Source organism: Schistocerca nitens, chromosome 12 (genome assembly GCF_023898315.1).
Source record: "Schistocerca nitens isolate TAMUIC-IGC-003100 chromosome 12, iqSchNite1.1, whole genome shotgun sequence".
Lineage (NCBI taxonomy): Eukaryota > Metazoa > Arthropoda > Insecta > Orthoptera > Acrididae > Schistocerca > Schistocerca nitens.
The window spans coordinates 7322328-7348756 of record NC_064625.1 but is presented as its reverse complement, the minus strand read 5'-3'; the positions used below and the strand labels follow the sequence as shown (position 1 = coordinate 7348756).

Sequence of the window (26429 nt, the reverse complement as noted above, 5' to 3'; positions counted from 1 at the left end):
AATCACCATAATAAAATGAGGGAAATCAGAGCTCGCATGGAAAGGTTTAAGTTTTCATTTTTCCTGTGCGCTGTTCAGGAATGGGAGAGTAGAGAAAGAGCTGGAAGGTGGTTTGACGAATGCTCTGTCAGGCACTTACTTGTGAACTACAGAGTAGTCATGTAGACGTAGATGGGGCCTCGTGTAATTTAAGCGATTTTAGCTGTTTCTCAACACGACTGATGCTAATGTCTGTATACATGTGTATCTTTCTTAGTAAAGGAACATTTGAAATCGAGGTTCAGCATTTCTTCTCCTGTTATTCTACCCTCAATTTCTGTGCCTGTACCACCCATGTGAGCTCTGGAGCCACTGACAGTCTTTTCCAGAATTTCTTTGAGTTTTGTAAGTGATGTTACAGTAGGATTCTGTTATAGTAGTCATTGAAGGCTTGAAGCATTGCCCTCTTGACAACCAAATTTGTTTCATTCAGCATCTCTCTACCAATGGTTCTACACTTTATTTTACACGTATTTCACAGAAGTCACTGTTCCTTTAGAAGTTTAAGTGTCACCGTTTTTCCATAAGCAATATTTTCTTATGTATGTTGAGTTAGGCAATATGTGTAAATAAATTGTCAGTGAATGAGGATGTGGACAATAACAAAATGAAGAATGTATTCTTATCCTTCTACTGCATAATTTCTTTGAAACAGCACATTATATTTAGTAATATGTATTTATTTATGGTGCTATTCTTTTATGTTTTAATTTATACATGGCTACATGTTATTGCTTTTGTTATGAAGTAGAGAAGTAAATATCTAACTGACTGTAACAAATACAAAAATCATAGATTGCTATTTACGGTAAAGATGACTTACTAAATTGCAGACAGGCATGATTAAAAGGGACTAGACGACATTTTTTGGGCACAGCCTTCATCAGAGAAAGAGAAACACACATCATTAATTCACACAAGCAAGCACACCTCACATACACGTGACTACCGACTCCAGCAGCTTGGGCCAGAATGCAACCGTCGTGTTGAATGGAAGCAGCAATCTGGCGGGGGTGGGGAAGGGGAAGGGATAGCAGTGTGCACGTGAGGGGGTGAGAGGAGTGCCATTTGGAGGCGTGTGTAGGGACTAGAGTGCCAACAGGCAACGTGTCGGGAGGTTGTGGGGGCAGGGAGATGGGGAGAATGGGGCGCAAAAGGAGAGGCGTGGAGAAAGATGAGCATGAACATTGGTAGAGGGTGGCTTATAAAGAGGGTGGTAGACAAGAATTTAGTGGAGGTGCCAGGACAGAGGGGTGGAAACCGTCGAGTGGAGGGCGTGGGGATGACCGGTTACCGTAGGTTGAGGCCAGAATAATTACAGGAGTGGAGAATGTGTTGCGAGGATAACGCCCATCTGCACAGTTCACAAAAGCTGGATGTGGAAGGGAGGATCCAGAAGGCTCAGATAGTGAAGCAGTCATTGAAATCGAGCATGTTACCTGCAGGTGCATATTTTGCCACAGGGTTGTCTGCTGTGGTGCTCTTGGCCACAGTTTGGTAGTGGCCTTTGTCCTGGTGGACAGCTGATTGGTAGTCATACCAACACAAAAAGCTTTTCAATGATTCCAACAGAGCTGGTAAATGACATGGCTGCTATCACAGGTGGCCTGGCCCCTGATGGAGGAGGATAAACCTGTGACAGGACTGGAATATGAAATGCTGGGTGGGTGGATTGGGCAGGTATTGGACTAGGATATTCCACAGGGATACGATCCTTGTGGCAAAGGGTTGGGATTGTGAGTGGCATAGGCATAGACTAGTATGTTGTGGAGGTTGGGTGGATGATGGAACACCACTTTAGGAGGGGTGGAAAGGATTTTGGGTAGGATATCCCTCATTTCAGGGCATGATGATAGGTAGCCAAAGCCCTGACAAAGGATGTGGTTCACTGGCTCGAGTTTGGAGTGGTACTGAGTGATAAAGGGAGCACAGCACTCCTTTGTGGCTGGTTCTTGTGGGTGGTGGAAAGACTGGGATTTGTGGGGAAATGAGATGGGACATCCATGTGGACTAGGTCTGGGGATGGTGCCTGTCTTTGAAGGCATACTGGCCAAGTGGGTCCTTGTCACTGCAGATACGCTGTCCCCAAATGGCCAGCCAGTATGGCAGGGAGTTTTTCGTGTGGAAGGCATAACAGCTGTTGAAGTGCTGGTAATGTTGATGGTTGGTGGGTTTAATATGGACAGAGGGGACATGCTGGGTTGAGGAGGACCAGGTGAAGTTGATGGGAGAGAAGATGCTGAATTGTGAAGGCTAGTAAGCATCTGTGAAGTCTAGTAAGCATCTGTCTTCAAATGTCTACCAGTTCATGTTTTTCAGTATTTCCATGATATTCTCCTGTGAGTCAAATAAACCTGTACCCGTTCAGTATCACCTGACAGTCCTATTTGGTGGTATCCCACACACTTGAACAATATTTTAGTATGGGTTACATGAGTGTTTTGTAAGTAATCTCCTTTGTAGACTAACATATTCCCTGTATACAGCCAAGATACCAATGTCTGCTACCTGTTTTACCTACAACTCAATCTTTGTAGTCATTCTATCCAAAACAAAAAGTCCAGGATGGCATAAAATATAACATGACACAGCAGCCAGAAACAGTGGTTGCACATTGTGTGTGTGTGTGTGTGTGTGTGTGTGTGTGTGTGTGTGTGTGTGTGTTTTAATGCAGAAGAAGGATTTTTGGCTGAAAGCTTAGAAGCCGACCTCGGGGAAGATCAGTTTGGATTCTGTAGAAATGTTGGAACACGTGAGGCTATACTGACCCTACGACTTATCTTAGAAGAAAGATTAAGGAAAGGCAAACCTACATTTCTAGCATTTGTAGACTTAGAGAAAGCTTTTGACAATGTTGATTGGAATACTCTCTTTCAAATTCTAAAGATGGCAGGGGTAAAATACAGAGAGCGAAAGGCTATTTACAATTTGTACAGAAACCAGATGGCAGTTATAAGAGTCGAGGGGCATGAAAGGGAAGCAGTGGTTGGGAAAGGAGTGAGACAGTGTTGTAGCCTATCCCCGATGTTATTCAATCTGTATATTGAGCAAGCAGTAAAGGAAACAAAAGAAAAATTCGGAGTAGGTATTAAAATCCATGGAGAAGAAATAAAAACTTTGAGGTTCGCCGATGACATTGTAATTCTGTCAGAGACAGCAAAGGACTTGGAAGAGCAGTTGAACGGAATGGACAGTGTCTTGAAAGGAGGATATAAGATGAACATCAACAAAAGCAAAACGAGGATAATGGAATGTAGTCGAATTAAATCGGGTGATGCTGAGGGGATTAGATTAGGAAATGAGACACTTAAAGTAGTAAAGGAGTTTTTCTATTTGGGGAGCAAAATAACTGATGATGGTCGAAGTAGAGAGGATATAAAATGTAGACTGGCAATGGCAAGGAAAGCGTTTCTGAAGAAGAGAAATTTGTTAACATCAAGTTTAGATTTAAGTGTCAGGAAGTCGTTTCTGAAAGTATTTGTATGGAGTGTAGCCATGTATGGAAGTGAAACGTGGACGATAAATAGCTTAGACAAGAAGAGAATAGAAGTTTTCGAAATGTGGTGCTACAGAAGAATGCTGAAGATTAGATGGGTTGATCACATAACTAATGAGGAGGTATTGAATAGAATTGGGGAGAAGAGGAGCTTGTGGCACAACTTGACTAGAAGAAGGGATCGGTCGATACGACATGTTCTGAAACATCGAGGGATCACCAATTTAGTATTGGAGGGCAGCGTGGAGGGTAAAAATCGTAGAGGGAGACCAAGAGATGAATACACTAAACAGATTCAGAAGGATTTAGGTTGCAGCAGGTACTGGGAGATGAAGAAGCTTGCACAGGATAGAGTAGCATGGAGAGCTGCATCAAACCAGTCTCAGGACTGAAGACAACAACAACAACAACAACAACAAAAACAACAACATATCTGCAACTTGGAATCTCCTCTATATTGTTGCTAATTCTATCTGGTATCTGTACAAATTGTTACATGTAAGTATTTATATGAGATGACTGTGTTTACTTAACTTACCTGTGCAAGCAGTTCTGGACCCACATTGAGGAAATTTTTCCCAGGATATGGAATGGTGACATCTAAAATGTTAGACCACGATTGCGCCCACATGTTCCCTGCAACAAATAATTTTCATTTCGTTCTAATTTTTTAAATTTATTTTCATGAGCATCATCCCACATTGACCTCTTCCTTCCCTCTTTTTTTGCAGCTAATATATATAAGAAACTGAAGGGTCTAACAATAATAGTTGTCATTATATTAGTTATAGCAACTTCGTGTCCCTATAACAATGTTTCTTTAATCTGCAGTATGTAGGTTAACATACTTGTGTTCGCAGCTCTTGATCTAGTGGTTAGCATAGCTGCCTCTACATCATTGGCTCCCTGTAAGATAACAGGCAGCAGGTCATGTAACGCTGCTGTGTCATCTGCTATTGAACAGTAAATATAGATGGCAAGAGCGAACTCAGTGGATGTCGCCAGCAATTTCCAATGAGGGGATATAGGGGGAACTGAGAAACTGTCTGGCTACATCACACTAAAAAGGTGAAGCTAGAATTCTCTCAAAAAAGTAAAATATTGAAATCACAAGATAAAGACAATTCCTAGAAAAATCATCACATTTGCACCAGTTTATAGAATAAACTATCAGCAGTTGTTTATAAAAAAATCTTCTAATGACTGTAATGATACAAATCAACACATTGCCTGTGCCCACAATATAGCAACTGTTTTTGTGTGAAATTAGTTCTAGAGGAACATTCGATGTGAATCGTTGGCTTTGGTCAATGATGTAAGGTTAATGGCTGCTGTCACGTCACCTTTTGGTACATATATTCACAGCTTTGTTGTTAGTTGGTGAAGCCAACAAAAGTGATACTAAAAAAACCTGGATATGGTGACAGACTGATTTGTACTTTAGCCCGTTTGAAAAAAAAAAATCACCAATAATATCACATTATAGTTTCCATATTATTTATGGTGTTTGTTGTATGTTCACTACGTCACTGGTCAAAGCCAGTGACTCATATCAAACACTCCTCTGTATCCCATGAAATCCTGCAATAAATGAATGTTTAGCATAAGGATAAATAAAACTACCAGTTGATTATAAACAAAAATTCTTTAATTCTCTGCAAACACAAGAAATAGTCAGCCTCTGCATAGATAGTTGCTACTAGTATTTATTTTTACATGTTTATTTATGGTAAATTTGAATACAATATTTATAAGAAAACATTTGAGTAATGTAGTGCGGAAACAGCAAAAGTGAGTAAAGAAGCATAGTTGACTAGCAATGGCCATTCAGATTTGTGCAAAATTAAAAATGAAGCAAGCAAGTGAATTATGGGACGAAGTGTGAATACAGTCAAACTACTTCCAAATGTGTGTGAACAATATTATGTAATGTACATATGTTTGAAATTTTTAAAGCTTGTGGAATGTTTTGCATGGAAATGATTGTCAAGGAAATAGGTGTTCATTTGAACAAGGGGTGTCACATGCTATAACTGAGGGCAGAGGATGCAAGGCAGACGTCACAGTCTTTTGCTTGTGGATGTCGGTGTGGTAAGGACGATCACGAAGGTGGAATGCCACACACGTTCAAAGTGTCCGACGGTGACGATGACGATGTGTGTGGTTTGTGGAGCAGTCCAGTCTCACCATTTGCGCGAATGGTGATGAAATGGTGAGGACAACACAAACACCCAATACCCAGGCAGAGAAAATCCCGAAACTGCCTGGGCAGAAATGGCAATTAGGCACATTTCTGTATTCAGTTGTTCAGAAATTAGTATTTTTCTGTGTATTGGTGGGTGATTTAGAGGCTTATGAATTGTGAGTGTGACAAAGTCCTGTGACCAGACTTTCTTAGTGAACCATTTACTACAAGGAGATCTGAATGCACTGTAGAACACTTTTAGGTTGTCTGCAGCTGCTGTACTAAAAAAGTATCTTCTGTCAATCTATTAAAAAATTCAGATGTGTAGTAAGGCGACAATTATCCTGTGGGATTGCTATCTCGATTCACTGCAACTTAATTCATTATAATTATAATATTTTGCATATAAATATCATTCACTGACTGGCTCCAAAGGCGACTCGATAAACTTCAGCTGCTTACATTTGGGCATAATTCAACAGTGTACAACCGAACCCCTGTGTAGATGTGCCATCTAACAGTTTTCTTACATTGTGCGCTCCCCAAAATGTTGCATCCTGGGTACAATTGCCAGCTGGGCCAGTGATTATCTTTATCAGGGACCAGGTGTTTGTGGCGTTTCATTCATTTCATCTCACTTTTATCAGAAATGTGAGCAAGTTGCTGAAGCAGTGTCAAATAGAAAGACTCACACCAGATGGACAAACAACCCCCACACAGTGGCTCCCTGCCAATAATGCCTTACAATTATTTCATTTTCATTTCAGTATATTTGTATGCTATTATATGTGACAGTAGAAACAGGAAAGCAATATTCTATGATTCTTGTGAAAGAAGCATTTATTTACAAACATTGTGTACTACAGATAGTGAGATACAGAATCCTAACTACCATTAATTAGTAGCATCTTATTTGTCTAGGGCACTCAACACATTCCACACTTAAAAAGGCTGTAAACTATAGTCTTGCACAGTAACACTGTTACCAAATCTTCATCATTTGTACAGTATACTGGACAGACTGTGTGTACCTGACAACAATTAGGAACAAACTGTCACAAATATAAGTATGATAAAATAGAAATACCAGTACCACCAACATACACATTTAAAATGCATGCTAATCCTAGATTGCAGAGCTATCGGTTGATCGTCAGGTGAGAGAGAGAGGAGTAGGTTGGGCAAGGTCAGAAAGGAGTTTCAGGTCACTCAGATCCCAGGATGAGAGGGACGGTTTTCCCTTTCTCATCACAAAAGCTATTCTGAAAGCGAGGATTAGTTTTTTTCTACTTTTAAATGTTTATCAGCGGAGGTGACACTTCATACCCAAAGGTAAGTTCTCAACAGTCATTCTGCCTTTTTGATATTTTACAGTTTTCTCAAGTTAAATTTCCCTTTGATACCATCAGATGAAAGTGTATTAATAAAATACTAGTTCGTGTGAAGCATCATAGCAAAAAAGTAGTCATTTAATGATTTCTGATTTAAAAGAGTCACAAATTAGCACTGTTCATAACCTGCAAGTACTATCTGGTTTAATAGTACGGCTATTCACGGAAGTCCATTGTGGGCTATAATTATCATATGGCAGCAAAACTTGTTAGGTGGGTTAATGTGAAACCAACATACGTTGAGAAAAATTAGTTCCAATTTTGGCCATCAGGTGCAAGTCTGGCACTGTACACCGTTTGTATGATGGTATGACATTCACACTGTGATTTGAAAAACTACAATGTGAGTTAACAGTATGGCTATCAAGAAGACAGACCACGTGCTGTTAGTGAAACTGTTTTATGTGAACAGCAGTAATTACAATGATGCACTGAATGTGTATTGCTGACTGAAAGGTCTGAGGAGAGGCCTGATGTCATTGAATGGTTCAAGGACAAAAAAAAAGGGTAAGCTTCGTGTGGCACCTGGAAGAGGAGGGTGTCCTATTCCAGTGAAAGTTATTGACGAGGTTGCTGTTGCTGCAGCTGACTGTGCAGCGTGTGTTCCCGGTAGTGCTACTGCCCGTGCAGCCTCGTGAGGACTGTCCGTTCCGTGGTCAATAGTATGGAAAAATTTGTTCTCTATTTTACACTGCAACCTGTACAAGATCCAGATGGTGCAAAAACTGAAATCTCATGACCCGTATCAATGTTCTGAATTTGCTCTTCGGTTTCTAGCACGGATCAAAGTTGATGACATGTGGCCAGGCAATGTTCCACAGAGTGACAGGGCGTATTTTACACAGCAGGGTGCAGTGAATACACAGGACTGCCAAATATGGGGTTCCATTAAACAACATCTTGTGCATCAAGAGCCACTTGCTATACGTGACTGTCTGCTGTGGATTCAGAAGCACCTTTATTCTCAGTCCGTTCTTCTTTGAAGCAAATACACCCAGAGGGCCCATTAGATGTACCGTGATGACTGCACATTATTGAGACTCCTTGTACAGTACGTGACTCTTGCTAGGGAAGAGTGCAGCTGTGTGGAAACCACTGTTGTCATGCAATATGAGACAACACTCATGTTGCTCACTTAGTGAAAGATCTGCAAAATGCTGCCTTCCACGAACGTGTTATCTGAAGAGGTTTTCCAGATGCATGTTTTGTAAGATCACTTGATCTGAAACCATAATACTTCTGGCTCTGTGAGCATCTAAAAGAGCATGTTTACCAGGGACACAGCCAGTCTCTACCTGAACTGAAGGCCAGGGTACAGGATGACATTGCTCATATTGCACCAGAACTGCTTCCAACGAATGTCGATCACATTGTTTTACGGATGCAGCATCTCATTGACGTCTCCGGTGCTCGCACCTTACAAACAGTGCGAGAGGTGGTTAATAATAAAATCAACAATATGTCTTCTCACTTGTTTGACCTTTTCTGCCCGTGTCCCTTCCTAATCCATAACATGTGGAAATGTTTCTATGTGTCTTTCTTGAATTCACAGTGCCAAATTTGCACCTGATGGCCAAACCTGTAATTCCCTTCCCCAACATAAATCGGTTCTGCATTAATGCATAGCACATCTACCAAGTTTCGCTGCCCTACGATAATTACAGACCACACTGGATCCCCTCGAGTAGATTCAATTTAATTATAACCACCCAGTACGTATTCTAACCATTCCAAACATCTGTAACGTGACATTAAAACTGAAATCCACGGTCAGGCTCAGGAGACCTCACAATTCTGATTGTCCACTGTGTCATCCTATGACATATATGGGCGCCATTTGGATATGGTATAATGGGGCACAGGGATCAGCACGTCTCTTCCCTAGCCACTGACAGTGTTTCAGATCTAGCAGCCATCGCTTCTCTATGGAGTAGCTCCTCAACTGGCATCATTAGGCAGAGTGTGCTCCATTCTAGTCCTAAAAATTCCTAGCAGTGCTGGGAATTCGAGCTGGGTCATGCACACGGCAAGTAGATGCACCGACTTTTCATCTGTGGAGGCGGACATACTGTGATATTAGAGCAAAAGAATTGATTACCTGAAAATAAGAGACTCAATATCTATTCTTAACTTTTACAGTGGCAACATTTGTACTTTCAGTGATGCTATGGGCAGATGCCGTATGTTCACAATACCTCACAACTTGGGATGTTTACGTTTCACTTTTTACAAATACTGTAGCAGCAAATTTCGCGCCACATACTCAAATATTCCTGGTCTGCTTTTGTGTAACTGAGGCAGCTGATGGTATGCTGACTTGAAGACTGTTGACGGAAGATTATATGTCTTCATTCTCCGTGAGAGGTGTACAGCACATACACATGCTCCTGTCTGGTGGCTCTGTGAATTCTAAAACTGAAAAATTTCGTAGCACCTACATTACCCAAAGTCACAGTGCCACTGAGACTGCATAATACCTGCCGTGTCATATCTTCATATTTGTTTATTATGAACCCCCTTAGAAATAATGAATAGCACACGCAGATTAGAAACTGCTTCAGCAGCACTCTTCGTGCTAGACAGTAAGTCTGTATCGAGCTGATCATAACGTGCCAAATAATTTATAGTTATTAAAAATGAACAAGCCTCAAGTCCAATAATGAATGTGAGATGCCAGTTGTGAACTACTTGAGTATTTAACTAATTACGCAGAAATACAACACTGAGACTTTACAATTCGTCGCCATCTGTTGTCTCATTTACATTCATGATCTGCAGGCCCCATGATGAGGGAGAATAAGGAGGGATGGGGAATGAATTAACTGAGATTAGAGCTTCATATTCTTATCAATGAGACCATCATCATTCTTGTACCTTAAAAATGCTTTGTAAAATACAAAATCATATCTAACACGAATCTCTAACACTTTTCGTATCCATTTTAGGAACTATGAATGAAAGTGTCTCGGCCTGAAGGCTTTGACAGAGGCACTTATAAATAGGCACCACTGATGGAGGAAAATGGCATATCACTAAGGCAAATTGGTAGCACACTTGGGTATCCACAATTAGGAAGCGATGAAAGCTGACAGAGGAAGTACAGGAAATGGTCAAACACTGCAGAGACCTAGATTCTAGGTTTCGTGGCTCAAATTTAAAATTTCTACACTGCCTTACCTTTGAGCATGCAGAAAGGAATGGAAAATATCATCCGTCTCATAGTAAACAAAAATTGACTGGAAGGGAGTGGGAAAGAGAGTTCACAAAGAGAAATCATCTGACACTGAGAGCCACAATGAAAACCAGTGTTTTGATTTTCAAAAACCAGCAGGTAGCCCAATATTTTAAAACTTTGATAGAAGTCATTAGAAAGTATGTTTTCTCACATCATATTATATATCTAATATGGATGAAACAGGTGCCCAGACGGTGCCAAAGAATATGCCTAAACATGTTGCTCCCATAGGCAAAAGTATGGTGTCAAAAAATGTTTCAGCTGAACAAGATAAAACAGTGACTGTTGCATGTTTTATGAGTGCTATAGGACAACATCTTCCACCATTTTTCACATTTGCTCAGAGAAGACAGAACCTAATTCTAATTAAAGATGCCTCAACTGGATCTGGGATGACTGTGACATTCAGGCAACATGGACACTAACACATTTCTTCTGTATCTGGAGCTCTTAAGGAAGCACATCAGTCCAACTCAAGACAACCATGTCTTGCTGATATTCAGTAACTATATCTCACACACTTCCATGAAAGTAATCTTCTGTGCAAAATGTTACATCATTCACATGTTCAGTTTTCGACCATATAGCAATCACAAACTGAGGCCTCATGACTAAACTTCTTCAGACCTTTCAAGAGTTACTATGATGCCTTCTGTGGTCTTTGTACAATATCACATCCTGGTAAGGTACTTACTCGGTATCATGTTGATGACCTGGTAAATCGAGCTTCTCAGAAGCGTGCAACTGTGGGAAAGGTCCCTGAAAGGTTCAGAGTGATAGGAATTCTCTCAATCGATGCCAATATCGTCACCAAAGAAGATTTTTTGCCAGCTGCAATGGCAGACCGAGAGGAAATAGATGTAGCCGATACGAATAATCGTGATGTACAAAAACTCATTGTATTTGAAGACAGTCTGAGGCCTAGTGATAAAAATGCTCACCACCAAGAAACAGTGAAGCTTCTGATCCAGAAAGTAATCAGGATGCACAGCTGCAGAAATTTCTGAATCTTCCTCTTTGCCTTTCAGTGGCCGATTTGAACATTCTTCAGCTAATCCTTCAAAAGATATTCAACAACCTACAACTGCAGTTTTGTAATGTGATATCACTTTGGTTCCAAAACGTCCAATTAAAAGGGAATGTGCTGGCAGGAGTCTCAAATCTACTCTGCTTACATCCATGCCAAAGAGAGAGGCACTGGAATGAAAGGGAAAGAAAAGAGCAGTCAAGAAGAGGAGAAACATAGTAAGAAAGCTCAGAGGTGCGTTTTCCCATCAAATGTGCAACCTCAAAAAAGACTGTGGAACTTCTTTAATGAATCAGACTCCAAAATATCACTTGATGAGAGCATTGACCATCAAAGATGAAACAGACAGGAACAGCACACACACGGATCTCCAGACTAGTCACTTCGCTTTGGTTAATTTCTGAGGAAAAACTAAAAACAATTTCCGTATCAACATCACGAAGATGACATATCATATGTATGGTGGGTACACGGGTCTATTTTACGAGCAAACTCCTCAGACAATGCAATTCTCAGCAACAAATAGAGGATCTTTGTTCAGTAGGAATGGCATTTTGCAGAAATTATTAAAACCAATTCAGAGCAGTTCTGGACATTTTCAAAATACGATTACCTTTTACAATAATTTTATAATGATTGAGTGAACTTGAACAACACTTATATTAATATCAAAAATGATCATGTGCTATTTCTTTAATACAACATTTTGCAACATGAATTTACAGAGTTATCGTTCAATTTCTGTACTGTGGGGCAAATGTCTGCACCATGCATCTTTGCTCTCTCTCATGGGGCAAACATGCTCAGTAACTGTCATTATGGAAAAATGGTTTTGTCCTCCACACCTGAGTGTTCCATTTCTATCAATGTTCTAAATTTACAGTATGTGTACAGGCTACATATTATTGCTCTTCCCATATGAATACCTAGCATCTTCTTTACACACACACACACACACACACACACACACACACACAAAAAAAAAAAAAATCAGTTTTAAGATATGTGGATCTTTGCCCCTAGATACCCCACAGAAGCTTACTTTTAGCATATTTATAGCTGTAGAAATATTAGCATATCTGTACTTAAGAGGTAATATGTGTTTACAGTGAGGAAATACATCACAACCACCCAGCTCAACAAAACTAAATTTTGGTATTAGTTTTTACAAAAATATCAATATATTTGTTAAATTACTAGTTTTGTGTAACTTCAGTGTTCACAAAACTACTAATTGAATATATGCTACCTGACAAGTAATTACACTTCATCACAGTTGCAGTTCTGTTCCAGAGCCAATAAATATTTTCAAATTTTCTATGTTCTTTATTAATCAAAACTTAAGATCTGATAAAATGATCTTACAAATTGAAAGTCTGGGTACAAAATTCAACATATATACAGAAAAACTGATCAGATTCTGATACTTCCATCACTCTATGAATATTAATATAAACAGCAGCAATAGCTGGATAACACGGAAAATTAGAACTTTTCATCAGAAGAAGAGAGCACTTGTCCAAACTCTGCAAGAAAGATAATTTTACTGTAAATATGCACACTTACTAGAAAACAGTCTCAAAATTTTTGTGAACTGTCACTGAACAGGCTAAAAGAATGCACAATGAAATGATCACAAAAAACTCTAAGAGTAAAATTAAAGATATGTGGGGCATCATAAAAAAGGAATCGTGGAAAATAAGAAAACCAATGAAAATAAAAACCGTATACTTTGCAAGAACTGATTGCAAACGCAGCAGGATCTTATAGCTCTCAGCAATATCTTATCTTCCGGGAATACTACTACCACAAATCCCATAGGAGAACTTCTGTGAAGTTTGGAAGATACGAGATGAGATACTGCTGGAAGTAAAGCTGAAAAGATGGATTTTGAGTCATGCTGGTTAGCTCAGCTGATAGAGTACTTGCTTGCGAAAGGTGAAGGTCCCAGGTTTGAATCTCAGTCTGGCATACAGTTTTAATCTGCCAGGAAGTATCACCACCTTTGTGTTTTGTTCGTAACCCAAAGTGCAATGGTGCATATTTTTTCTGATTATTTCCTTCCTGTGGTCATGGGAGAGTGTGTACGAGTGGCTGCATGGTTGTTTGTGCGTGAATGTGTGTACTTTTGCTAGAAAAAGAGCAAGAGCTCGAAAGCAAGTGTGAATGCTATTTCTTGTTACGTTTCTCTGTGCTCCATACATTGGCCCAATAAGGGGGGGTGGGGGGTAGGAAGGTGTCACGATTCACATTCTACAAGACTGGGATAAAGAATTAACCAAATAATGTTGGATAAACAGCCAAATAATCATATATGTTAATATGTTAATCATTGACAAATGCATTTGTAAATTTAGTGCTATGAAGTAGATTGACTGAGTAGATAAAATACAATAAAGGTGAAAATGCTCCAACTAGATTTTCAAATATTTGCATCTACATAGGTTCCGCTACTTTTGCCAGAAGAACAGTTGCCAATAATGGGGTCAAAAAGATCAGTAACTTAATATTTTTGCTTATTTTCATTCACTGATGTACTGTCGGATAATATTTTGGATAACTGTTCACTTAAGCATAAATTATCTATTGCACAAAGGAAAATCTCAGAATAATTTGGAGAGGAGTAGGTGGGTTCAAATACATACATGTTGCAGACATGTATTTAAGCAATTGAAAATGTTAATGACAGCCGCACAGTCCATAACAGTTTGAGAATAATACAGATATTCACCAGCACAATGCTAGGAGGAAAAATAATCTGTACTTCTCTCTAGCAAATCTAACTTTGATGCAGAAAGAAGCGCAACACTCAGCTATAAAATCTGATAATCTGTCCAGATGTATATTAGAACACTTTCAACAATCATTTCTAATGTATCAAATATAAAAAGTTAAATGTAAGCTTACGCTTTCACGGGTTGTCACTATCAATAAAATTCTTCTGGGCTATTGACTGCATTGTCAATATATAAATCTGTCTGATGTTTTGGCCACTATTGCAAGTGGCTGAAATGTCGGACAATTTTATATATTGACAAAGGGATCAACAGCCCAGAAGAAATTTACTGACAATAAAAAAAATTGTTTCTTCTTAACAAGCACTGTAACATAGACATTAAAGATTAACATTAAACAGCTAACATTATATGCCTTAAAATGAGTTTGGGGACCATATAATTAACCTTGAAAGACATACTGCTTGACTTCTAGAGATTCCAAAATTAGTTTAACCTAGACTAGAGTCTGTTAAAGCAACAATTCCGCTTTTCATTATTTGAGAAAGTTCATAGATTTCTCCGAGTATCCCCATCAGAAGTATAATGTTTGAACTGTTCTTTTTCAGTTCAAAAGTATTCATTGAAAAAGTATTAGAAGAACTGTAGAATATAAACAAAGAAACTTGAAACATTTATAGTTAGATAGTGCTTGAGACTTCTTCCATTACCTGTCTGTATCTTTTATTAGTAGCTAATTATTTATATATAAGTATTTGTGGGGCCAAGCATTGCAGTAGCAACAGGTATTTTGACTTTAGTAACTAGGGGTGGAATTGGTCATGTTCTTGGTGACTGAACCATTGTGGCACTTAGCTGAAGCCTTTTTGAACCCCTAGAATTTACATCAAGCTAACCCATCTGGATTGTAAACAGAGTCGATTCCAAATACAATACACAAAGAGAGTCCCTGAAAACCAAACAAAGTGACCAAATTGCCTCTTACCAAGAATGTGAGACGGAAGAGGAGCCCGCCGATTGATTTTGTCTGGGCCGTATAGATCACGTAGTTTCCTGCGGACATACGCGTGCAGCTGGGCATACAGCGGTTGAATCTGTGACCACACATAGTCTACGTCTGTTCTGAAAGTGGGAGACTCGTATGGGAACATCCAGTACTCTGCAGTGTCAGTGAAATCTGAAACAGAAAGTGGTCACCAATAATGGCACATTGACAACTTCTTTTATGTATGGGTCAACAGCTGGGGCGTATTTTTTGTTATTTTCCTGTGTAGGCTGTTCTTTATTTTTAAATAAACACACAATTAGCAATTAGTAAAGCAGACGAATTTTACTGTGTTATACGTGCTGGCACAGTGACAAACTCAAATAATTTCTGCAAGTTTTTCATTCTAGATTTTTCATTTCGTGTCTATGATGATTGTTCTATGGAAACATTTTCTGAGAGGAATTTAAGTTATGGTGATAGTATTTTCAGAGTACAGAAATGTGTTATAAGAATTTAATCTGGTGTTAATTCCAGAAAACCTGAAGAGATTTCTTCAAAAAAACTATGTAGTTTGACAGCTACTTCACATTACATTACATTACATTTTTATTGGTCCTTTTGATCATTTGTTGCACAAGGTATACAATAAGATATTGAACAAATCATTGTTTTTTACAATACAAATTTTTAAATCATGAAAGAATATTTACATTGATTTAGGCTTAATATTATCACAACTGAAGGTTCAGCTTCCATACATTATATTTAACCAAAGTAACTCTTTAATTTGGCAATAAATTTTTATGTTTCAAGATATTCATCTGTAAACATAAAAATTTATTGTACAAAAGTCTACAGTCATTCATGTGGTTTGTTGTTACCAATATCTCTCTTCTCACAAAAATATCTGAAAAGTGTGAATGTAACACCAGCACTAAAAGAAACCTTTACAAAGGCCTCAAGTGGTTAACGCCAGTAGAAAAATGAGTCAGAGACATGGCTACAACAGGCATTCAACAATATATGAGGGAATATCAAATGTCACGGAGATAATGTTATGAAGTTTAATACTAAATTAAAGAAATTTCTACTGGGTAACTCATGCTCCACTGAAGTGCGTCTTCACAAAAACTCTTAAATGTAGTGTTTTAGATTAAAGTAGAATTACCAGGTAATTTAGTAGGCCTAACTAAATGTCATTTCATTGCTTTATACATAAATTATAGGTACCTCCTCAATATCTTTCAACATCTCCATGACATCCATGGAATATGTAAAAACATACTGTTTTTTTGCTTAGCTTTCATTTGGAACACCATCACATACGGCTTCCTCCCCACACTGTTGCGTGCATTATAACATGCTGGAAGCATAACAATTTTACGACACAAAGGAATTACAGGCATTGGCTGCAAGCGGGCATTGATTGAAATTTAAAAAAAAGTGCTGGACTGGGATTCGAACCCAGTCTCCTGCTCTCTTGGCAGATGCTCTGCCCAGTACATCACCTGGACAAAGTGGTTACCATAAAAAATACATACTCAGGATAATGAGTTCTTTTACAGTTTCACTACAGAGTAAAAGTATTGTTTTAATTTTCATGAAAAGAAAGATGTTACAATCAAAACGCACAAGGATTCAAGCATAAGGTGAAGAATACTGTAGTGCCCAGCTACCTCTCTTGCTTTGTAATCTACATTTCATGTACCTGTGACTAAAAAAATATCACAAAATACATAAGACTTGTTCTTACCCAATATACTCAAGAGTTTCAGGAAATTTATCAAACCATTCTAAATGAACCATTGAGCAGTAGTAAGCAGGCACATGAAAGGTTTTAACAAGTTATCAGTACTGAGGCTGCTAAACTAAGCAAAACACAACTTCTTGTTTTCCTCCTTTATCCATAATTGTTCACCATCACCAGTAGGGTTCCTTGTATATTAGTATAAAATATAGTGAATTTTGGGTGAAAAAAAACATACATGTTGGTACTGTGGTCATCATAGTCCCAAAAAGTGATTTATTTAAAACACATATCTCAGCAGAAAAGTAACAACATACTGCAATGTGAGCAACAAAATATTTCATCTGAACAAGGTCTGACCACAAGTTGTAAGGAGTGTGCAAGCCTTCTTTGAAGAACAACTGCTTCCACTTATTTGTTCAACTGCACATTTCCCTGTCGAAGAGATCTGGGATACTGACATTTATATGTACACTCTGCAAACCAGTGTGAAGTGCATGGCAGAGGGTACTTCCCATTGTACCACTTATTAGAGCTTCTTACTTTTCAGTTCACCTATGGAGCCTGGAAAGAATGACTGCCTTAACACCTTCTAATCTTGTCTTTGCAGTACCTGCATGAGTGATAAAGGAACTTCCAGCAAGTACGGTCAGTGCTCTCTGAGCCAGCGTAAACACCTGTGTGGGATAGTTTGTCTGCAAGGCAACTTACAAATAGTGTAGCAATACCTGAAATCTATGTTATAACACCCTATTTCACCAGCATTCATTCATATTGTAATATCATATTTTTAGGAAATTCTAGCATGTCTGCGTGTTATATAATATTGCAGAAGAAAGCTATTAGGTTAATTACTTGTTCCTCATATAAAGCAAACTGTAACCATTATTTTCTCATCAAAAGCTAAGATCGCAATGAAATTTATATATAAATTGTGATTCGATTTGTAGAAAGAAAAAGTTATCAGAAGCAATTCAGAAAATTTTAAAACTCCAGAAGGAAGCCATCATATGCATAACGAAACTAAAACTGCCAGAAGCATGCAAATACGATTTTAAAATATTAACATATCTAGCTTGCACATGCATGAGACAATACTGCTTTTAATGTTAAATTGTACAGCACCTCTACACAGAGATTTTCATGGCCACAACACAAGAACTGTAGGGAGATTACCATAATTGCAGCAAAAAGCTTGAAAACGCAAATAGGGATATCAGAAAGGCAGGAAGTAACAGAATGCTAGTGAGCATAAAGCACTTACAACCTTCAAAATAAAACTGAAAGAACATTTCATTTCTTGTTATTGTATAAGATGAAGCAATACCTACAGGCAAGTTTGTCGAACAAAGATAAATTAAAAATTAGGAAGTGTAGAACTCATCTTCTTCATGTGGAAAACAACTCCCTGTGGAGAGGAGAATGAAAGATCAATTGTAGTTTAGTACTGAAAATACAGGAGAAGAGGAAGTATAGACTAATTGTGAAAACTGTTTCTGGTGCTTTGTATTGATGCAAATGTGATTTAAAAAATAGTTTGCCATTTGTATAAATATCTTACTCTTAGTTTTGCATACACACTGTATAGAGCTTTGTCAACGTTTGTTAAGTCTGCGAGATTATGTTACCTGATCCAGGTTATTAGTGCGTATCATTACTGAAAAATTTGTTTTTCTTGGTTCTGTTTATCTATTATTAAAAATTTTGTCATTCAGCATCAATGGCAAATTTGTTATCAAATTTATTTTGTGTAAAACTGGAGATAACTTGTCTAATGTCATTAAAATATGAGCTGAGGGCAAACGTAAACTAAACGTTTTGTCATTAAATGAAACTGGTAATCATTGTGAAATATGTGACATTAGACTGGTAAATTTTACTTTGAAATTGGATACGGTGAAAATGTTGGCAACGACTCGGGCTGCGCGAAATGAGAAACAGCTGAATCATAATAACGACTTTTTTTTCTTTTTTAAAATACTACGTCATTGCCCAGTCGGCCAGAAACAGCTGCATTGGTTTGCATAACTTGTACTGGACAAATTGTCATTGTGAGCATATTTTGAGACAACACAAAACTGAAGAAACAGTAGAAAAGTAATAAAAGTAAAGTACAAACTTGATTTCAAGTTAAGCGTAGTACCAAATCCAAGCGAAGAACACTGCTGCATTTAACTTGCGCGGTCGTGTTTCGAAACTAGGCAACATCGTTCCATTTCAGGATCAACGCCGCCTCTTATTGGCTGGCTTCGTGCGGTTGCTAGGCAACGATTTTGCGCTGCAAGGATGTCAATAACAAAGATTTCGTCTTGCAGGTGATAATCAAATTGCCTTTCCAACTCAGCAAATAATCTCATACGTTTTGGACTCGACTGACTGTTTCATAATCGTGATTGTCAGTTTTTTTCTGTCTGTCGTTCTTAAGAAGATGCCATTATTTAACATGTGTGATAAAAAGAATTTGGTGTATGGAGCAAATGTAAGCGCACCTTAAAGATTGGTGGTTGCGTATGCATATGAGGCAACTGACATCACTTACGTGACAAGACGTATCTAAAGGCAGAAGGTAGTGAATAGTAATGAATACGAAAACTGAAGCAGATTTTTCTTATGCAGCGAATCCGACGTAGCTAGTATGGAAATAAGTGCGTGTGATGACGTACACTAATAGCAGTTTTTGATGAAAGTTTAAAGAAACAGCTTTCGCAATATTTGTGTAATGTGCGCGATAGCATACCTTATGACCCTTATCCCTTCAGTGAATTTAGTTTTCACACAAAATAAAAAAAGCTATGAACCCAATGTTTATATTACTAAAATGTGTATGTTATGTAGAAAAGTTGTAGCATCCGCGTTACCATGTGCTAACAATGTGAATAACGTAACCAAATGCAGCCTCACAGAATTTTTTATGATGACATGATTCATCAAGATCAACTTGCAGTCGCAATTGTGCCGTTTATTTAGTCACAGAGACGGTTTTTATGAGCAAAGAAAAGATAATCATGTTAGTTCAACAACTAACGCGTGGCAGCAGGCAAACTTTTTTGACGGAATTAAAATAATTCTACTGCATCCTTTGTATATGTCGTAGAATGATATAGAATGGTAGCTCTACACATAGTATTAATACAAGGAATAAGAAAAATTTACATAAAGAACTAAAATCGCTTACTGTGGTTCAAAAAGAGGTCCAATATTCAGGAACTTACATTTTCAATAAATTGCCAGTAATCATTAAAAACTTGGTTGCAGATGAAGCACGGTTTAAACAGAGTCTGAAAGACTTTTTGATAGGCAGTTCCTTCTACTCTATAGACGAATATCTTAACGAAGACTGTTAGGCTAGTGTAAGAAAAGATGTCTGTTAGATTTCAGTTTTGACAGCACTTTCTCATAACAGTCAAGATTAGATATTTTGTGTATGATAAATTTATTAATAGTGCATAACAGTGTTTGATTCTAACAGAGTATTAATTCTGTAAATGTTAGCTGTTCAGGTTTACTGTATTGTATTCCCTAGTTTGACAATCCCCTGACAAATGCTCAGGGTATTAAGTACTATATTCAAATGTTTTATATCATACTTTCTGACATGTTCTACACCCACCAGAATGAACTTATTTTTTGTGTGTATGGAAAGAAAACTGAATCTAATCTAATCTACAGAATGATGTGAGAGAGATGTACTCGTGTAATAACGTATACAATCAATCATTTTTCATGCACTTCATTCATGACGTGATCAGAAAAGAAATGGTTAAAAATGATGGTAATGCGTACTCTATTCCATTACACACATTCATTCACAACTAGTGTGTCTAAAATCCACCATGAGAGAGGGCCATCAGGGAAGTGGAACTGATCAATAAACAAGCAGCTACTGCAGGCTAATTCTGTAGACTATGCTAACAACAAATTATGACAAGTGCTAATCTACTCATACTGACAATTATGATCAACTCCTTTTTCAGTCTAATACTTGAGACAAAGCATTTATATAACTTTGCAAAGCATGGCATCAGCTTCCTATGTACTGTCAAAGTCAACATTTCAACATTTGCTTAATATAAAATGTACTACACTTACACAGTATTTACATCTTTGAGTTCAAATAATCTGGTGAATTTTAGATGGAGTGGCTAATAAGGTATGCCTTTTCTTTGTTTTGTAATATCTATGGAGATTTTCAGTTTCTTGCCTGTTGTGCACTGACAGTCTGATTCACACTTTTGCCCAGTATATAAAACTGCATTCTGAATCTTGTGGAAAGTACCCTGCAATCTATAATTTTGATGTAGGTTAGGTATAACATTGATATAGATACAAGTCCTGTGATTAATACTCTTTTTCTACACTGTATGAAGCTGGTAGTTTTGATAATAAGACAATCGTTTGGTGGAAGTTTCATTCCATAGGCTACACAAACCGATGTGTTACCAATCTATGAGCAGTACGGGAATACGGCTGTGACTGTTGCTAATCCTGATCTACACTTTAGCTTCTGGTATCTGTCTCATTTTAATTTGTTTGGAATTACTTCTTTTAATTAATTGCAAATTATGTACCAAATTGTGATATGTAGGACAATAAAGAAATATAAATACAAATTATTATATGAGTCTTGGTAACATTTGTGACTTGAACTATGTGCTGCAAACCATGGACGTATCTTCTTAGGCAATGTACCAAAAATAGAAATGAAATGTTCATTCAGCAGAATTGAACTGTAAGAGTATTGCGTAAAGAAAATAATGATAAATGTTGCAGAAGTTTTTGTAATGCTCATGGAATTCTTACAGTCTATTCCCAATGTGTTCACTGCTGAATTGTCTCCACTGTTCATAATCACAGAACAAGACACAAAAATAATTATCAGGTAGATTTTGCCTTGTTTGGGTTTCAAGTAATGTTATGAACCCTGGTGTGAAGGTACAACATGATTCAAGGATAGAAAAGTTTGATTTATTACACATCAAGTAGTGGTGTGTATTGTAAAGCGGTATGACATGTAGTGATGTAGCCTACTGTAAACAGGACCCTTGTCCGGTGGTGTGTGTGTGTGGAGGGGGGGGGGGGGGCGCTATTCACTCACATTTTAATTTGCACCAAAAGCTTTTATTGTTGACTTTATGATCAGGTGTTCTACATCTATATCCATACTCTAAAAACCACTGCAAAATGAATGGCAGAGGGTACATCCCATTCTATTCATGTATGGATCATGGGAAGAATGACTTGACTGAATGCCTCTGTGGATGCTGGTTATTCTAATCTTGTCCACATGATCCATATTTTGGCGATATGTAGGGGGGTTGTTGTATATTCCTAGTCATCATTTAAAGCCGGTTCTTGAAACTTTGTTAGCAGACTTTCTCAGAATAGTTTACATCTTATTTTCAAGAGTCTGCCAGTTCAGTTACGTAGGCATCACTGTAACACTCTCCCATGGGCCAAACAAATCCACGACCACTTGCACCACCCTGCTCTGTATACTTTCAGTACCAACTGTTAGTCCTATTTGGTACAGGCCCCACACATTTTAACAACATTCTAGAACTGGTTTTCTTTGTAGACGGATTGTACTTCCCCAGTATTCTACCAATAAACTGAAGTCTACCATCTACTTTATCCACAACTGAGCCCATGTGATCATTCCATTTCATATACCTGCTAAGTGTTATACCCAGGTATTCATGTGAGTTGGTCAATTCCAGCTGTGACTCACTTGTATTATAGTCATAGAATACTAGTTTTTTGTTTTGTGAAGTGCACAAGTTTACATATCCAAACATTTAAAGCAAGTTACCAGTCTTTGCACCACTTTGAAATCTGATCAAGGTCTGACTGAATATTAATGCAGCTTTTTTCAGACAGTACTTCATTATAGATAATGCATCATCTGCAAAAAGTCTGAAGTTACTACTAATATCTTCTGCAAGGTCATAAATATTCCACGACAATGCAGCAATTCCTCTGTTGCAAGTTTGAGTGTATTATAACACAGGTTTCACTTGTGCTACACAGTTTTAAAGTTTTTTCACTCTTTTCGTCTAAGTATTTCACCTCCCTATGTAAAGCGCTTCTTGAAATACACAAACATAAATATTTATGATTTATAGAAATTACATATTGCAAAGCGAGCTAACCCAAAAATCCACTTTTCCAGGTAACTCAAAAGATATTTGTAGTAAGGAATGAATGACCCACCATTTATGAGGGAGGTTTGAAGGTATGATGAAGCCTCCCCAAACAGAACAAAAATTTGGGTCAATGGAAGTGTCTGATTCCACCCACCTGCTTTGATCAGTGATGCAATAGTTTTGTGGAGTGTGCTGTCACTACAGCACAGAGTTATCGAGTTGGTTGTGTTTGTAGATGTTATGTTGTTATATTTGATGGTGCCCTCTGGTGGTGTATGTGTTATGTGCCGAGTTTGATATGTGATATTGGGTTCGAGTTTTGGTCATCTTGCTGATGTCGTTTTGAGTTTAGGTAGTTGACGCCATAACTTGTGTTGCGGAAGTGTTTTCAGTGAGTTATTAAGTGTTTTTTTTTTTTTTTTAATTTACATGTTTGGCGTTTTGGTTTGGTCTGATTAGTTTGGTGTTTGTGGTGCGGAAAGAAGTATAATTTGTTTTGTTTTTGTTAGTTATGGATATGACAGTGAAGTTCACAAGTTTATCACTACGTTTAGAGATGATATGATCTCTGTCATACAGTTTCTACAGATTTTCAGTTTTATTGCTGAATATTTTAGGTGTGACATTTGCAATAACAACAGGAGACTGATTTACAGGATGGGCGTACGGGCAGGCGGTGGGCGTTATGAAATGAATCAGGTAATTTTTAGACAAAGGCCATTTATTGGCGAAAGCACGTTAAAAGAGGTTACGTAGGCCTAGGGAGGTGAGTGAGAGCCAGAACGTGGAGTTTGGCGAGACATAGTTCGCGAAGCTAACGAAAGTTGTTGGCTGCCAAAACTAAGTCCACAGTGCCGCAGCACTGGGAGAAGCGGGAGATGTTCAGTGCTACAGGGTGCGCATCCGACTCACGGGTGAGCAAGTATACAAGAGAGCGGACCCGGGGACGGGCAGCCGGGTATATTCGACACACCGTGCGGCTTCCTCCGCCCCGATTGGTCGGGATGGAGAAAACCGTGCCGGCGGCACGGAATTTTCTAGAGCGTCGCCTGCTAAGCGACACCTTGGGCGCGTTACCTCGTAAGCATATGAGAGAGGCGCATGGCCAAGGTGCCCTTCCTCGGTGCAGGCTTCCTGTTGCTAAACCGTGGGATGAAAGAATTTACAGGCAGCTAACACTGCTGGCCGTAGCTTGGCCGCAATGGAAAAATGAAGTTACCATTTGGAAGCCCATATAATAAAGTAAAATCCCCTACTGTCTGGCGCATCCTCTACACTGACGAGATTTCCAGCAGCTCGAACCAGGTATGTATATATGGTGTTGACTGTGTGTGTGTGTGTGTGTGTGTGTGTGTGAGTGGTTTTATTCTTTAGTACTTGTGATGTTTTGTGTGTTGTATATTTACAGTAGGTCGGTTCTGTTTTAATTGATGTAGTGAATATGGGGTATTTGGAGTTTTGAGTTGTTGATTTAGTTTCATTTTATGTTTAGACTGAGATGTTATTGTGTCATTTTTATTTTTGTTCACATTTGTTGCTGTGTGTCTGTAGCAACGTCATTGTCGTCATTTTGTATGTGCTGCAAGTATCCATTTCAACCATATCGATGACGTCATGGGTCAAAGCAGACGGTGGAATGGGATGCTTCTGTAATGCCAAAAATTCTTAGTGCTACTACAAACTACATGTATATGAACTTTTCCCAGCCATTAAAATGTAGTTTTCTTTAAAAACTGTTTTTTCTAGGCATAGTTATATTATGTGAAATGTTGCATTTCAGAATGGTTTCCTTTTGAAAACAGAAGTATTGCAGTTAAAATAAAAAGATCAAAATGCTTCTCAAAACATGAAGACTACTGTGCTTTGTGTGATAAAAGATTACAAATGTGTGGGTTGAGCTACAAGACTTTAGAGTGACACTTTTTTTTAAAAAAAAGAAAAAAGTGTGTAAAGACAAGAAAGCAGGTCATTTACATTTAATTATAGTTCGGGACAAGTTTTCAGTGTAGACTTCCAAAAGCTTGCAGCTAAATTTTCTTGAAACTTTTGGAGAAGCAGTAAGATGAATGTGAGCTAAGTGGAACAATAAAGAATGAGTATCTTATGACTGGGCAATAAGTTTATTTTGCACATGCAGGACAGGTCACCACTATGTAAACATCATTCTATAAGCAGAGCTACTGTATTCATCAAAACAACTGTTGGAATTCTTTTCTGTGGGAAGAATGTTAAGGATCGCTATTAGTCATTCATAGCTGTCTGTTTTATGCATGTGATGTCCAATTCACTGGGAAGCAAAGTAAGTCCAGGTTGGTGGTGGTTCGAAATTGTTTGAGATTAATTATGTGTGTACTGTGAACAGACTTCAGTAAACTAGTTGGCAGAGAAATGTTTCCATTGAAGGGAACAAATGAAAGGAACTGTGTCTTTTGCTAGTCCACCACAGTTACACCTGGGTTTGCAGCTTCAGTTTTCACATATAGAAATATTTGACAAATTTTGCCTCTGTCTAGAGTGCCTAATGCGCTTTTTGTGTTGTAACAAACTTATTGAGTATATTTAGCGTTATGGGAGCAGTATTCATTGCATTTATGATATGTTTCTCAGTATAAATACTTAGGACTAAAGGAGACCCTCACTGAAAAGCAGAAGCTCCAAAGTATTTACGTTCTAACAGAACTCTCTGAATAATTAATTATTCTCCAACATTAATTACTGCACTTATGTATGTGATAAGTACACAGCTGTGGGTAGTGAATAGTGGCTGAAGGATATAAGGAGAATGACACCTCTTTTTTGAAAATGATAATTTTTTGTTAATTATGTGAGACACTAATTTGCAACTGCATTAAGGGATAAAAAAGATACGGCAATTTCCGTTGACAAATGTCATCCATTTTTAATGACAGTCATTAATATAATCATTAAATTTTTTCACACGCACACACACACACACACACACACACACACACACACACACACACACACACACACACACCAATGCAACTCTCATACACATGACTGCAGTTTGAGGCATCTGAGGCCACACTGCGAGCAGCAGCACCAGTACACGATTTGAGTAGCGACTGGGTAGGGGTAGGAGGAGGCTGGGGTGGGGAGGGGGAGGGATAGTAGGTTAACAGTGGCAGCCAGTGACATGCTGTTTGGGAGTACACAGGGACAAGGTGGAAAGAGGGTAGGGCAGCTGTGTACAGTCGGGAGGTTAGACGGAGGGCAGTGGAGAGGTGGGGAGGGAGGAGGGGGGGGGATAGCGGAAAAGGAGAGAAGTAGAAAACTTGGTGTGATGGAGGAATGAGGACTGTGTAGTGCTGGACTGGGAACATGAAGGGACTGGATGGGAGAGGACAATGACTAATGAAGGTTGAGGCCAGGAGTGTTACAGGAATGTAGGATACGTTGCAGGCAAAGTTCCCACCTGCGCA

General features: G+C 38.4%; 1 protein-coding gene across 2 annotated transcripts in view; it reads right to left on the bottom strand.

The window, feature by feature from the left end:
- LOC126215063 (angiotensin-converting enzyme-like) overlaps window positions 1-26429 on the bottom strand; it is a 240769-nt gene that overhangs the window by 39112 nt on the left and 175228 nt on the right. For both annotated transcript variants that reach the window (XM_049941712.1, XM_049941713.1), the window contains exons 7-8: window positions 15094-15285; window positions 4074-4171 (exon numbers count right to left, since the gene is read on the bottom strand). In XM_049941712.1, coding sequence (XP_049797669.1) covers window positions 4074-4171; window positions 15094-15285 — 290 coding nt within the window. The remainder of the gene's footprint in view (window positions 1-4073; window positions 4172-15093; window positions 15286-26429) is intronic.